We start from the raw sequence: 18621 nt of genomic DNA on the forward strand, positions 1-18621 counted from the left end.
GTCACTGTACATAGTATTACTGGCTGTGACTGCTCTGTATATAACTATATACCGGTCACTGTACATAGTATTACTGGCTGTGACTGCTCTGTATATAACTATATACCGGTCACTGTACATAGTATTACTGGCTGTGACTGCTGTGTATATAACTATATACCGTTCACTGTACATAGTATTACTGGCTGTGACTGCTGTGTATATAACTATATACCGTTCACTGTACATAGTATTACTGGCTGTGACTGCTGTGTATATAACTATATACCGGTCACTGTACATAGTATTACTGGCTGTGACTGCTCTGTATATAACTATATACCGGTCACTGTACATAGTATTACTGGCTGTGACTGCTCTGTATATAACTATATACCGGTCACTGTACATAGTATTACTGGCTGTGACTGCTCTGTATATAACTATATACCGGTCACTGTACATAGTATTACTGGCTGTGACTGCTCTGTATATAACTATATACCGGTCACTGTACATAGTATTACTGGGTGTGACTGCTCTGTATATAACTATATACCGGTCACTGTACATAGTATTACTGGCTGTGAATGCTCTGTATATAACTATATACCGTTCACTTTACATAGTATTACTGGCTGTGACTGCTCTGTATATAACTATATACCGGTCACTGTACATAGTATTACTGGCTGTGACTGCTCTCTGTATATAACTATATACCGGTCACTGTACATAGTATTACTGGCTGTGACTGCTCTGTATATAACTATATACCGGTCACTGTACATAGTATTACTGGCTGTGACTGCTCTGTATATAACTATATACCGGTCACTGTACATAGTATTACTGGCTGTGACTGCTCTGTATATAACTATATACTTGTCACTGTACATAGTATTACTGGCTGTGACTGCTCTCTGTATATAACTATATACCGGTCACTGTACATAATATTACTGGCTGTGACTGCTCTCTGTATATAACTATATAGCGGTCACTGTACATAGTATTACTGGCTGTGACTGCTCTGTATATAACTATATACTTGTCACTGTACATAGTATTACTGGCTGTGACTGCTCTCTGTATATAACTATATACCGGTCACTGTACATAGTATTACTGGCTGTGACTGCTCTCTGTATATAACTATATAGCGGTTACTGTACATAGTATTACTGGCTGTGACTGCTCTGTATTTAACTATATACCGGTCACTGTACATAGTATTACTGGCTGTGACTGCTCTGTATATAACTATATACCGGTCACTGTACATAGTATTACTGGCTGTGACTGCTCTGTATATAACTATATACCGGTCACTGTACATAGTATTACTGGCTGTGACTGTTCTGTATTTAACTATATACCGGTCACTGTACATAGTATTACTGGCTGTGACTGCTCTGTATATAACTATATACCGGTCACTGTACATAGTATTACTGGCTGTGACTGCTCTGTATATAACTATATACTTGTCACTGTACATAGTATTACTGGCTGTGACTGCTCTGTATATAACTATATACCGGTCACTGTACATAGTATTACTGGCTGTGACTGCTCTGTATATAACTATATACCGGTCACTGTACATAGTATTACTGGCTGTGACTGCTCTGTATATAACTATATACCGGTCACTATACATAATATTACTGGCTGTGACTGCTCTGTATATAACTATATACCGGTCACTGTACATAGTATTACTGGCTGTGACTGCTCTGTATATAACTATATACCGGTCACTGTACATAGTATTACTGGCTGTGACTGCTCTGTATATAACTATATACCGGTCACTGTACATAGTATTACTGGCTGTGACTGCTCTGTATATAACTATATACTTGTCACTGTACATAGTATTACTGGCTGTGACTGCTCTCTGTATATAACTAGATACCGGTCACTGTACATAGTATTACTGGCTGTGACTGCTCTGTATAAAACTATATACCGGTCACTGTACATAGTATTACTGGCTGTGACTGCTCTGTATATAACTATATACCGGTCACTTTACATAGTATGACTGGTTGTGACTGCTGTGTATATAACTATATACCGGTCACTGTACATAGTATTACTGGCTGTGACTGCTCTCTGTATATAACTATATACCGGTCACTGTACATAGTATTACTGGCTGTGACTGCTCTGTATATAACTATATACCGGTCACTTTACATAGTATGACTGGTTGTGACTGCTCTGTATAAAACTATATACCGGTCACTGTACATAGTAGTACTGGCTGTGACTGCTCTGTATATAACTATATACCGGTCACTGTACATAGTATTACTGGCTGTGACTGCTCTGTATATAACTATATACCGGTCACTGTACATAGTATTACTGGCTGTGACTGCTCTGTATATAACTATATACCGGTCACTGTACATAGTATTACTGGCTGTGACTGCCTCTGTATATAACTATATACCGGTCACTGTACATAGTATTACTGGCTGTGACTGCTCTGTATATAACTATATACCGGTCACTGTACATAGTATTACTGGCTGTGACTGCTCTGTATATAACTATATACCGGTCACTGTACATAGTATTACTGGCTGTGACTGCTCTGTATATAACTATATACCGGTCACTGTACATAGTATTACTGGCTGTGACTGCTCTGTATATAACTATATACCGGTCACTGTACATAGTATTACTGGCTGTGACTGCTCTGTATATAACTATATACCGGTCACTGTACATAGTATTACTGGCTGTGACTGCTGTGTATATAACTATATACCGGTCACTGTACATAGTATTACTGGCTGTGACTGCTGTGTATATAACTATATACCGGTCACTGTACATAGTATTACTGGCTGTGACTGCTCTCTGTATATAACTATATACCGGTCACTGTACATAGTATTACTGGCTGTGACTGCTCTCTGTATATAACTATATACCGGTCACTGTACATAGTATTACTGTCTGTGACTGCTGTCTGTATATAACTATATACCGGTCACTGTACATAGTATTACTGGCTGTGACTGCTCTGTATATAACTATATACCGGTCACTGTACATAGTAGTACTGGCTGTGAATGCTCTGTATATAACTATATACCGGTCACTGTACATAGTATTACTGGCTGTGATTGCTCTGTATATAACTATATACCGGTCACTGTACATAGTATTACTGGCTGTGACTGTTGTGTATATAACTATATACCGGTTACTGTACATAGTATTACCTGGATGTGACTGCTCTGTATTAAAACTATATAACGGTCACTGTACATAGTATTACTGGCTGTGGACTGTTGTGTATACTAACTTATTTCCGGTCACTGTACATAGTATTACTGGCTGTGACTGCTCTGTATATAACTATATACGGTCACTGTACATAGTATTACTGGCTGTGACTGCTCTGTATATAACTATATACCGGTCACTGTACATAGTATTACTGGCTGTGACTGTTGTGTATATAACTATATACCGGTAACTGTACATAGTATTACTGGCGTGTGACTACTCCTCTGTATATAACTATATACCGGTCACTGTACATAGTATTACTGGCTGTGACTGCTCTGTATATAACTATATACCGCGTCACTGTACATAGTATTACTGGCTGTGACTGCTCTGTATATAACTCTATACCGGTCTCTGTACATAGTATTACTGGCTGTGACTGCTCTGTATATAACTATATACCGGTCACTGTACATAGTATTACTGGCTGTGACTGCTCTGTATATAACTATATACCGGTCACTGTACATAGTATTACTGGCTGTGACTGCTCTCTGTATATAACTATATACCGGTCACTGTACATAGTATTACTGGCTGTGACTGCTCTGTATATAACTATATACCGGTCACTGTACATAGTATTACTGGCTGTGACTGCTCTGTATATAACTATATACCGGTCACTGTACATAGTATTACTGGCTGTGACTGCTCTGTATATAACTATATACCGGTCACTGTACATAGTATTACTGGCTGTGACTGCTCTGTATATAACTATATACCGGTCACTGTACATAGTATTACTGGCTGTGACTACTCTCTGTATATAACTATATAGCGGTCACTGTACATAGTATTACTGGCTGTGACTGCTCTCTGTATATAACTATATACCGGTCACTGTACATAGTATTACTGGCTGTGACTGCTCTGTATATAACTATATACCGGTCACTGTACATAGTATTACTGGCTGTGACTGCTCTGTATTTAACTATATACCGGTCACTGTACATAGTATTACTGGCTGTGACTGCTCTGTATATAACTATATACCGGTCACTGTACATAGTATTACTGGCTGTGACTGCTCTGTATATAACTATATACCGGTCACTGTACATAGTATTACTGACTGTGACTGCTGTGTATATAACTATATACCGGTCACTGTACATAGTATTACTGGCTGTGACTGCTCTGTATATAACTATATAGCGGTTACTGTACATAGTATTACTGGCTGTGACTGCTCTCTGTATATAACTATATAGCGGTTACTGTACATAGTATTACTGGCTGTGACTGCTCTGTATATAACTATATACCGGTCACTGTACATAGTATTACTGGCTGTGACTGCTCTCTGTATATAACTATATAGCGGTCACTGTACATAGTATTACTGGCTGTGACTGCTCTGTATATAACTATATACCGGTCACTGTACATAGTATTACTGGCTGTGACTGCTCTGTATATAACTATATACCGGTCACTTTACATAGTATGACTGGTTGTGACTGCTGTGTATATAACTATATAACGGTCACTGTACATAGTAGTACTGGCTGTGACTGCTCTGTATATAACTATATACCGGTCACTGTACATAGTATTACTGGCTGTGACTGCTCTGTATATAACTACATACCGGTCACTGTACATAGTATTACTGGCTGTGACTGCTCTGTATATAACTATATACCGGTCACTGTACATAGTATTACTGGCTGTGACTGCTCTGTATATAACTATATACCGGTCACTGTACATAGTATTACTGGCTGTGACTGCTCTGTATATAACTATATAGCGGTCACTGTACATAGTATTACTGGCTGTGACTGCTCTGTATATAACTATATAGCGGTCACTGTACATAGTATTACTGGCTGTGACTGCTCTGTATATAACTATATACCGGTCACTGTACATAGTATTACTGGCTGTGACTGCTGTGTATATAACTATATACCGGTCACTGTACATAGTATTACTGGCTGTGACTGCTGTGTATATAACTATATACCGGTCACTGTACATAGTATTACTGGCTGTGACTGCTCTCTGTATATAACTATATAACGGTCACTGTACATAGTATTACTGTCTGTGACTGCTGTCTGTATATAACTATATACCGGTCACTGTTCATAGTATTACTGGCTGTGAATGCTCTGTATATAACTATATACCGGTCACTGTACATAGTATTACTGGCTGTGATTGCTCTGTATATAACTATATACCGGTCACTGTACATAGTATTACTGGCTGTGACTGTTGTGTATATAACTATATACCGGTTACTGTACATAGTATTACTGGCTGTGACTGCTCGGTATATAACTATATACCGGTCACTGTACATAGTATTACTGGCTGTGACTGCTCTGTATATAACTATATACCGGTCACTGTACATAGTATTACTGGCTGTGACTGTTGTGTATATAACTATATACCGGTCACTGTACATAGTATTACTGGCTGTGACTACTCTCTGTATATAACTATATACCGGTCACTGTACATAGTATTACTGGCTGTGACTGCTGTGTATATAACTATATACCGTTCACTTTACATAGTATTACTGGCTGTGACTGCTGTGTATATAACTATATACCGGTCACTGTACATAGTATTACTGGCTGTGACTGCTCTCTGTATATAACTATATACCGGTCACTGTACATAGTATTACTGGCTGTGACTGCTCTCTGTATATAACTATATAGCGGTTACTGTACATAGTATTACTGGCTGTGACTGTTGTGTATATAACTATATACCGGTCACTGTACATAGTATTACTGGCTGTGACTGCTGTGTATATAACTATATACCGTTCACTTTACATAGTATTACTGGCTGTGACTGCTCTGTATATAACTATATACCGGTCACTGTACATAGTATTACTGGCTGTGACTGCTCTCTGCATATAACTATATACCGGTCACTGTACATAGTATTACTGGCTGTGACTGCTCTCTGTATATAACTATATAGCGGTTACTGTACATAGTATTACTGGCTGTGACTGCTCTGTATTTAACTATATACCGGTCACTGTACATAGTATTACTGGCTGTGACTGCTCTGTATATAACTATATACCGGTCACTGTACATAGTATTACTGGCTGTGACTGCTCTGTATATAACTATATACCGGTCACTGTACATAGTATTACTGGCTGTGACTGCTCTCTGTATATAACTATATACCGGTCACTGTACATAGTATTACTGGCTGTGACTGCTCTGTATATAACTATATACCGGTCACTGTACATAGTATTACTGGCTGTGACTGCTCTGTATATAACTATATACCGGTCACTGTACATAGTATTACTGGCTGTGACTGCTCTGTATATAACTATATACTTGTCACTGTACATAGTATTACTGGCTGTGACTGCTCTCTGTATATAACTAGATACCGGTCACTGTACATAGTATTACTGGCTGTGACTGCTCTGTATAAAACTATATACCGGTCACTGTACATAGTATTACTGGCTGTGACTGCTCTGTATATAACTATATACCGGTCACTTTACATAGTATGACTGGTTGTGACTGCTGTGTATATAACTATATAACGGTCACTGTACATAGTAGTACTGGCTGTGACTGCTCTGTATATAACTATATACCGGTCACTGTACATAGTATTACTGGCTGTGACTGCTCTGTATATAACTATATACCGGTCACTGTACATAGTATTACTGGTTGTGACTGCTCTGTATATAACTATATACCGGTCACTGTACATAGTATTACTGGCTGTGACTGCTCTGTATATAACTATATACCGGTCACTGTACATAGTATTACTGGCTGTGACTGCTCTGTATATAACTATATACCGGTCACTGTACATAGTATTACTGGCTGTGACTGCTCTGTATATAACTATATACCGGTCACTGTACATAGTATTACTGGCTGTGACTGCTCTGTATATAACTACATACCGGTCACTGTACATAGTATTACTGGCTGTGACTGCTCTGTATATAACTATATACCGGTCACTGTACATAGTATTACTGGCTGTGACTGCTCTGTATATAACTATATACCGGTAACTGTACATAGTATTACTGGTTGTGACTGCTCTGTATATAACTATATACCGGTCACTGTACATAGTATTACTGGCTGTGACTGCTCTCTGTATATAACTATATACCGGTTACTGTACATAGTATTACTGGCTGTGACTGCTCTGTATATAACTATATACCGGTCACTGTACATAGTATTACTGGCTGTGACTGCTCTGTATATAACTATATACCGGTCACTGTACATAGTATTACTGGCTGTGACTGCTCTGTATATAACTATATACCGGTCACTGTACATAGTATTACTGGCTGTGACTGCTCTGTATATAACTATATACTTGTCACTGTACATAGTATTACTGGCTGTGACTGCTCTGTATATAACTATATACCGGTCACTGTACATAGTATTACTGGCTGTGACTGCTCTGTATATAACTATATACCGGTCACTGTACATAGTATTACTGGCTGTGACTGCTGTGTATATAACTATATACCGGTCACTGTACATAGTATTACTGGCTGTGACTGCTCTGTATATAACTATATACCGGTTACTGTACATAGTATTACTGGCTGTGACTGCTCTGTATATAACTATATACCGGTCACTGTACATAGTATTACTGGCTGTGATTGCTCTGTATATAACTATATACCGGTCACTGTACATAGTATTACTGGCTGTGACTGCTGTGTATATAACTATATACCGGTCACTGTACATAGTATTACTGTCTGTGACTGCTCTCTGTATATAACTATATACCGGTCACTGTACAATAGTATTACTGGCTGTGACTGCTCTGTATATAACTATATACCGGTTACTGTACATAGTATTACTGGCTGTGACTGCTCTGTATATAACTATATACCGGTCACTGTACATAGTATTACTGGCTGTGAATGCTCTGTATATAACTATATACCGGTCACTGTACATAGTATTACTGGCTGTGATTGCTCTGTATATAACTATATACCGGTCACTGTACATAGTATTACTGGCTGTGACTGTTGTGTATATAACTATATACCGGTTACTGTACATAGTATTACTGGCTGTGACTGTTGTGTATATAACTATATACCGGTCACTGTACATAGTATTACTGGCTGTGACTGCTCTGTATATAACTATATACCGGTCACTGTACATAGTATTACTGGCTGTGACTGCTCTGTATATAACTATATACCGGTCACTGTACATAGTATTACTGGCTGTGACTGCTCTGTATATAACTATATACCGGTCACTGTACATAGTATTACTGGCTGTGACTGCTGTGTATATAACTATATAGCGGTCACTGTACATAGTATTACTGGCTGTGACTGCTGTGTATATAACTATATAGCGGTCACTGTACATAGTATTACTGGCTGTGACTGCTCTGTATATAACTATATACCGTTCACTGTACATAGTATTACTGGCTGTGACTGCTCTGTATATAACTATATACCGGTCACTGTACATAGTATTACTGGCTGTGACTGCTGTGTATATAACTATATACCGTTCACTGTACATAGTATTACTGGCTGTGACTGCTGTGTATATAACTATATACCGGTCACTGTACATAGTATTACTGGCTGTGACTGCTCTCTGTATATAACTATATACCGGTCACTGTACATAGTATTACTGGCTGTGACTGCTCTGTATATAACTATATACCGGTCACTGTACATAGTATTACTGGCTGTGACTGTTGTGTATATAACTATATACCGGTTACTGTACATAGTATTACTGGCTGTGACTGTTGTGTATATAACTATATACCGGTCACTGTACATAGTATTACTGGCTGTGACTGCTCTGTATATAACTATATACTTGTCACTGTACATAGTATTACTGGCTGTGACTGCTCTGTATATAACTATATACCGGTCACTGTACATAGTATTATTGGCTGTGACTGCTTTGTATATAACTATATACCGGTCACTATACATAGTATTACTGGCTGTGACTGCTGTGTATATAACTATATACCGGTCACTGTACATAGTATTACTGGCTGTGAATGCTCTGTATATAACTATATACCGGTCACTGTACATAGTATTACTGGCTGTGAATGCTCTGTATATAACTATATACCTGTCACTGTACATAGTATTACTGGCTGTGACTGCTCTCTGTATATAACTATATAGCGGTCACTGTACATAGTATTACTGGCTGTGACTGCTCTCTGTATATAACTATATAGCGGTCACTGTACATAGTATTACTGGCTGTGACTGCTCTGTATATAACTATATACCGGTTACTGTACATAGTATTACTGGCTGTGACTGCTCTGTATATAACTATATACCGGTCACTGTACATAGTATTACTGGCTGTGACTGCTCTGTATATAACTATATAGTGGTCACTGTACATAGTATTACTGGCTGTGACTGCTCTGTATATAACTATATACCGGTCACTGTACATAGTATTACTGGCTGTGAATGCTCTGTATATAACTATATACCTGTCACTGTACATAGTATTACTGGCTGTGACTGCTCTCTGTATATAACTATATAGCGGTCACTGTACATAGTATTACTGGCTGTGACTGCTCTCTGTATATAACTATATAGCGGTCACTGCACATAGTATTACTGGCTGTGACTGCTCTGTATATAACTATATACCGGTAACTGTACATAGTATTACTGGCTGTGACTGCTCTGTATATAACTATATACCGGTCACTGTACATAGTATTACTGGCTGTGACTGCTCTGTATATAACTATATAGTGGTCACTGTACATAGTATTACTGGCTGTGACTGCTCTCTGTATATAACTATGTAGCGGTCACTGTACATAGTATTACTGGCTGTGACTGCTCTGTATATAACTATATACCGGTCACTGTACATAGTATTACTGGCTGTGACTGCTCTGTATATAACTATATAGCGGTCACTGTACATAGTATTACTGGCTGTGACTGCTCTGTATATAACTATATAGCGGTCACTGTACATAGTATTACTGGCTGTGACTGCTCTGTATATAACTATATACCGGTCACTGTACATAGTATTACTGGCTGTGACTGCTCTGTATATAACTATATACCGGTCACTGTACATAGTATTACTGGCTGTGACTGCTCTGTATATAACTCTATACCGGTCACTGTACAATTAGTATTACTGGCTGTGACTGCTCTGTATATAACTATATAGCGGTCACTGTACATAGTATTACTGGCTGTGACTGCTCTGTATATAACTATATACCGGTCACTGTACATAGTATTACTGGCTGTGACTGCTCTGTATATAACTATATACCGGTCACTGTACATAGTATTACTGGCTGTGACTGCTCTGTATATAACTATATACCGGTCACTGTACATAGTATTACTGGCTGTGACTGCTCTCTGTATATAACTATATACCGGTCACTGTGCATAGTATTACTGGCTGTCACTGCTCTGTATATAACTATATAGCGGTCACTGTATATAGTAGTACTGGCTGTGACTGCTCTCTGTATATAACTATATACCGGTCACTGTACATAGTATTACTGGCTGTGACTGCGCTGTATATAACTATATACCGGTCACTGTACATAGTATTACTGGCTGTGACTGCTCTGTATTTAACTATATACCGGTCACTGTACATAGTATTACTGACTGTGAATGCTCTGTATATAACTATATACCGGTCACTTTACATAGTATGACTGGTTGTGACTGCTCTGTATATAACTATATACCGGTCAGTGTACATAGTATTACTGACTGTGAATGCTCTGTATATAACTATATACCGGTCACTGTACATAGTATTACTGGCTGTGACTGCTCTGTATATAACTATATACCGGTCACTGTACATAGTATTACTGGCTGTGACTGCTGTGTATATAACTATATAGCGGTCACTGTACATAGTATTACTGGCTGTGACTGCTCTCTGTATATAACTATATACCGGTCACTTTACATAGTATGACTGGCTGTGACTGTTGTGTATATAACTATATACCGGTCACTGTACATAGTATTACTGGCTGTGACTGCTCTGTATATAACTATATACCGGTCACTGTACATAGTATTACTGGCTGTGACTACTCTCTGTATATAACTATATACCGGTCACTGTACATAGTATTACTGGCTGTGAATGCTCTGTATATAACTATATACCGGTCACTGTACATAGTATTACTGGCTGTGACTGCTCTGTATATAACTATATACCGGTCACTGTACATAGTATTACTGGCTGTGACTGCTCTGTATATAACTATATACCGGTCACTGTACATAGTATTACTGGCTGTGAATGCTCTGTATATAACTATATACCGGTCACTGTACATAGTATTACTGGCTGTGACTGTTGTGTATATAACTATATACCGGTTACTGTACATAGTATTACTGGCTGTGACTGCTCTGTATATAACTATATACCGGTCACTGTACATAGTATTACTGGCTGTGACTGCTCTGTATATAACTATATACCGGTCACTGTACATAGTATTACTGGCTATGAATGCTCTGTATATAACTATATACCGGTCACTGTACATAGTATTACTGGCTGTGACTGTTATGTATATAACTATATACCGGTCACTGTACATAGTATTACTGGCTGTGACTGCTCTGTATATAACTATATACCGGTCACTGTACAAAGTATTACTGGCTGTGACTGCTCTGTATATAACTATATACCGGTCACTGTACATAGTATTACTGGCTGTGACTGCTCTGTATATAACTATATACCGGTCACTGTACATAGTATTACTGGCTGTGACTACTCTCTTTATATAACTATATACCGGTCACTGTACATAGTATTACTGGCTGTGACTGCTCTGTATATAACTATATACCGGTCACTGTACATAGTATTACTGGCTGTGACTGCTCTGTATATAACTATATACCGGTCACTGTACATAGTATTACTGGCTGTGACTGCTCTGTATATAACTATATACCGGTCACTGTACATAGTATTACTGGCTGTGACCTGCTCTGTATATAACTATATACCGGTCACTGTACATAGTATTACTGGCTGTGACTGCTCTGTATATAACTATATACCGGTCACTGTACATAGTATTACTGGCTGTGACTGCTCTGTATATAACTATATACCGGTTACTGTACATAGTATTACTGGCTGTGACTGCTCTCTGTATATAACTATATAGCGGTCACTGTACATAGTATTACTGGCTGTGACTGCTCTGTATATAACTATATACCGGTCACTGTACATAGTATTACTGGCTGTGACTGCTCTGTATATAACTAGATACCGGTCACTGTACATAGTATTACTGGCTGTGATTGCTCTGTATATAACTATATACCGGTCACTGTACATAGTATTACTGGCTGTGACTGTTGTGTATATAACTATATACCGGTCACTGTACAATTAGTATTACTGGCTGTGACTGCTCTGTATATAACTATATACCGGTCACTGTACATAGTATTACTGTCTGTGACTGCTCTGTATATAACTATATACCGGTCACTATACATAGTATTACTGACTGTGACTGCTCTGTATATAACTATATACCGGTCACTGTACATAGTATTACTGGCTGTGACTGCTCTGTATATAACTATATACCGGTCACTGTACATAGTATTACTGGCTGTGACTGCTCTGTATATAACTATATACCGGTCACTGTACATAGTATTACTGGCTGTGACTGCTCTGTATATAACTATATACCGGTCACTGTACATAGTATTACTGGCTGTGACTGCTCTGTATATAACTCTATACCGGTCACTGTACATAGTATTACTGGCTGTGACTGCTCTGTATATAACTATATAACGGTCACTGTACATAGTAGTACTGGCTGTGACTGCTCTGTATATAACTATATACCGGTCACTGTACAATTAGTATTACTGGCTGTGACTGCTCTGTATATAACTATATACCGGTCACTGTACATAGTATTACTGGCTGTGACTGCTCTGTATATAACTATATACCGGTCACTGTACATAGTATTACTGGCTGTGACTGCTCTGTATATAACTATATACCGGTCACTGTACATAGTATTACTGGCTGTGACTGCTCTGTATATAACTATATACCGGTCACTGTACATAATATTACTGGCTGTGACTGCTCTCTGTATATAACTATATACCGGTCACTGTACATAGTATTACTGGCTGTGACTGCTCTGTATATAACTATATACCGGTCACTGTACATAGTATTACTGACTGTGACTGCTCTGTATATAACTATATACCGGTCACTGTACATAGTATTACTGGCTGTGACTGCTCTGTATATAACTATATACCGGTCACTGTACATAGTATTACTGGCTGTGACTGCTCTGTATATAACTATATACCGGTCACTGTACATAGTATTACTGGCTGTGACTGCTCTGTATATAACTATATACCGGTCACTGTACATAGTATTACTGGCTGTGACTGCTCTCTGTATATAACTATATAGCGGTCACTGTACATAGTATTACTGGCTGTGACTGCTCTGTATATAACTATATAGCGGTCACTGTACATAGTATTACTGGCTGTGACTGCTCTGTATATAACTATATACCGGTCACTGTACATAGTATTACTGGCTGAGACTGCTATCTGTATATAACTATATAGCGGTCACTGTACATAGTATTACTGGCTGTGACTGCTCTGTATATAACTATATACCGGTCACTGTACATAGTATTACTGGCTGAGACTGCTATCTGTATATAACTATATACCGGTCACTGTACATAGTATTACTGGCTGTGACTGCTCTGTATATAACTATATACCGGTTACTGTACATAGTATTACTGGCTGTGACTGCTCTCTGTATATAACTATATAGCGGTCACTGTACATAGTATTACTGGCTGTGACTGCTCTGTATATAACTATATACCGGTCACTGTACATAGTATTACTGGCTGTGACTGCTCTGTATATAACTCTATAGCGGTCACTGTACATAGTATTACTGGCTGTGACTGCTCTGTATATAACTCTATAGCGGTCACTGTACATAGTATTACTGGCTGTGACTGTTGTGTATATAACTATATACCGTTCACTGTACATAGTATTACTGGCTGTGACTGCTCTGTATATAACTATATAGCGGTCACTGTACATAGTATTACTGGCTGTGACTGCTCTCTGTATATAACTATATACCGGTCACTGTACATAGTATTACTGGCTGTGACTGCTCTTTATATAACTATATACCGGTCACTGTACATAGTATTACTGGCTGTGACTGCTCTGTATATAACTATATAGCGGTTACTGTACATAGTATTACTGGCTGTGACTGCTCTGTATATAACTATATACCGGTCACTGTACATAGTATTACTGGCTGTGACTGCTCTGTATATAACTATATACCGGTCACTGTACATAGTATTACTGGCTGTGACTGCTCTGTATATAACTATATACCGGTCACTGTACATAGTATTACTGGCTGTGACTGCTCTGTATATAACTATATACCGGTCACTGTACATAGTATTACTGGCTGTGACTGCTCTGTATATAACTATATACCGGTCACTGTACAATTAGTATTACTGGCTGTGACTGCTCTGTATATAACTATATACCGGTCACTGTACATAGTATTACTGGCTGTGATTGCTCTGTATATAACTATATACCGGTCACTGTACATAGTATTACTGGCTGTGACTGTTGTGTATATAACTATATACCGGTCACTGTACATAGTATTACTGGCTGTGACTGCTCTGTATATAACTATATACCGGTCACTGTACATAGTATTACTGGCTGTGACTGCTCTCTGTATATAACTATATACCGGTCACTGTACATAGTATTACTGGCTGTGACTGCTCTGTATATAACTATATACCGGTCACTATACATAGTATTACTGGCTGTGACTGCTCTGTATATAACTATATACCGGTCACTGTACATAATATTACTGGCTGTGACTGCTCTCTGTATATAACTATATACCGGTCACTGTACATAGTATTACTGGCTGTGACTGCTCTCTGTATATAACTATATACCGGTCACTGTACATAGTATTACTGGCTGTGACAGCTCTGTATATAACTATATACCGGTCACTGTACATAGTATTACTGGCTGTGACTGCTCTGTATATAACTATATACCGGTCACTGTACATAGTATTACTGGCTGTGACTGCTCTGTATATAACTATATACCGGTCACTGTACATAGTATTACTGGCTGTGACTGCTCTGTATATAACTATATAGCGGTCACTGTACATAGTATTACTGGCTGTGACTGCTCTGTATATAACTATATTCCAGACACTGTATATAGTATTGCTATATGTGACTATATACAGTACACCTCTCTATATATGGGATTAATGATAGTTCCTGGTCTCAGAAGAAAATAGACTCTATGCTCCCAATTTACTGTATATTAGATCTACAAGACAGTCTCAGCTAGGGAGCACACTCACTATATCAGACACTGGGAGCACACTCACTATGTCAGTCACAGGGAGCACACTCACTATATCAGACACTGGGAGCACACTCACTATATCAGACACTGGGAGCACACTCACTATATCAGACACAGGGAGCACACTCACTATGTCAGACACTGGGAGCACACTCACTATATCAGACACTGGGAGCACACTCACTATGTCAGACACTGGGAGCACACTCACTATATCAGACACAGGGAGCACACTCACTATATCAGACACTGGGAGCACACTCACTATATCAGACACTGGGAGCACACTCACTATATCAGACACTGGGAGCACACTCACTATATCAGACACTGGGAGCACACTCACTATATCAGACACTGGGAGCACACTCACTATGTCAGACACTGGGAGCACACTCACTATATCAGACACAGGGAGCACACTCACTATATCAGACACTGGGAGCACACTCACTATATCAGACACTGGGAGCACACTCACTATATCAGACACTGGGAGCACACTCACTATATCAGACACTGGGAGCACACTCACTATATCAGACACTGGGAGCACACTCACTATATCAGACACTGGGAGCACACTCACTATATCAGACACAGGGAGCACACTCACTATATCAGACACAGGGAGCACACTCACTATATCAGACACTGGGAGCACACTCACTATATCAGACACTGGGAGCACACTCACTTACCTCTGTTTATAGGCATCTCGTTCACGTTTGACCTTTCCCAGCACATTGTATAATGCTCTTATTTCTGGGGTGATCGTATCAATCTGCACACCAACACCATCTGAGTGACCCCAGTAGGCCCCGCTTCCTAGCCCTGGCGTCACCACATCAGACCGGGTCACTAGTCTACGGGGGCCATAAATCCATGGCTGAGGGGCTGGCATGGGAACAGGACGAGTAAGTCCCAAAATGGGTCCCACAAAACCAGTCTGGACGGCTTGATCCCGAGTTATAGGCCCTGCACCCCGTGCTCTCTCAAGTGCTCTTTCCAATGAGCGGTTCCTTCGCTCCAATTCATGCACTTTAGCCAAGAAGCAACGAAAGCGCAGATTAAGGGTCTTCAGGACACTAATGTTAGAGCCAAAGTCATTGCGTAAAGCGGAGGCCCCCCCACCCTGAGTGTAAGGGGCCCCCAATAAAAGTGAAGCTGGAGGGGGGGATGGGGGGCTGTCCTCAGATTGAAGAGGGGAATCTGAGGACAGGAGGAGAAGGTTGGGAGTCAGCATTGGGTTCATAGCCTGAATATTGAGGAAGCAGATGGGGGTGACCAGGAGAGAAAGATGAGGGGGTCACATCTTGTGTGAGGAGTAACAAGATGCTGCAGACGGTTACTGAGGCTGCGAGAGAGGAGAACACAGCATCTGTGACGTACACAGGGAGCTGCAGGGCTGGGGGGGCACATTCCTGACTGCTTCACCGCAGGCTACTGAAAGACATCTGCAGAAAGGGGGGAGGGAGATGGGGAGTGTATGCAGAACTTGTGTTTGTGCAGGCCAGAGATACCAACAGGCAGCTAGAGACAGGCAGAGGTGCACAGAGACAGGCCGCTAGAGACAGGCAGCTAGAGACAGGCAGCTAGAGACAGGCAGAGGTGCACAGAGACAGGCAGCTAGAGACAGGCAGAGGTGCACAGAGACAGGCAGCTAGAGACAGGCAGCTAGAGACAGGCAGCTAGAGACAGGCAGAGGTGCACAGAGACAGGCAGCTAGAGACAGGCAGAGGTGCACAGAGACAGGCAGCTAGAGACAGGCAGCTAGAGACAGGCAGCTAGAGACAGGCAGAGGTGCACAGAGACAGGCAGCTAGAGACAGGCAGAGGTGCACAGAGACAGGCAGCTAGATACAGGCAGCTAGAGACAGGCAGCTAGAGACAGGCAGAGGTGCACAGAGACAGGCAGCTAGAGACAGGCAGAGGTGCACAGAGACAGGCAGCTAGAGACAGGCAGAGGTGCACAGAGACAAGCAGCTAGAGACAGGCAGCTAGAGACAGGCAGAGGTGCACAGAGACAGGCAGCTAGAGACAGGCAGAGATGCACAGAGACAGGCAGAGGTGCACAGAGACAGGCAGAGGTGCACAGAGACAGGCAGAGGGGGGCAGCTAGAGACAGGCAGAGGTGGGCAGCTAGAGACAGGCAGAGGGGGGCAGCTAGAGACAGGCAGAGGGGGCAGCTAGAGACAGGCAGAGGGGGCAGCTAGAGACAGGCAGAGGTGGACAGCTAGAGACAGGCAGAGGTGGACAGCTAGAGACAGGCAGAGGTGGGCAGATAGAGACAGGCAGAGGTGGGCAGATAGAGACAGGCAGAGGTGGGCAGATAGAGACAGGCAGAGGTGGACAGCTAGAGACAGGCAGAGGTGGGCAGATAGAGACAGGCAGAGGTGGACAGATAGAGACAGGCAGAGGTGGGCAGATAGAGACAGGCAGAGGGGGGCAGCTAGAGACAGGCAGAGGTGCACAAAGACAGGCAAAGGGGTCAGCTAGAGACAGGCAGAGGGGGGCAGCTAGAGACAGGCAGAGGTGGGCAGATAGAGACAGGCAGAGGGGGGCAGCTAGAGACAGGCAGAAATGCACAGAGACAGGCAGAGGGGGGCAGCTAGAGACAGGCAGAGGTGGGCAGCTAGAGACAGGCAGAGGTGCACAGAGACAGGCAGAGGGGTCAGCTAGAAACAGGCAGAGGGGGGCAGCTAGAGACAGGCAGAGGGGGGCAGCTAGAGATAGGCA

General features: G+C 40.7%; 1 protein-coding gene across 1 annotated transcript in view; it reads right to left on the reverse strand.

The window, feature by feature from the left end:
• Window positions 1-17330, reverse strand: part of LOC128640605 (non-homologous end joining factor IFFO1) — a 57716-nt gene extending 40386 nt beyond the window's left edge. The window contains exon 1 of the mRNA XM_053693074.1: window positions 16585-17330. Coding sequence (XP_053549049.1) covers window positions 16585-17138 — 554 coding nt within the window. The 5' untranslated portion in view covers window positions 17139-17330. The remainder of the gene's footprint in view (window positions 1-16584) is intronic.
• Window positions 17331-18621: the final 1291 nt, after the last annotated feature.

Source organism: Bombina bombina, chromosome 9 (genome assembly GCF_027579735.1).
Source record: "Bombina bombina isolate aBomBom1 chromosome 9, aBomBom1.pri, whole genome shotgun sequence".
Lineage (NCBI taxonomy): Eukaryota > Metazoa > Chordata > Amphibia > Anura > Bombinatoridae > Bombina > Bombina bombina.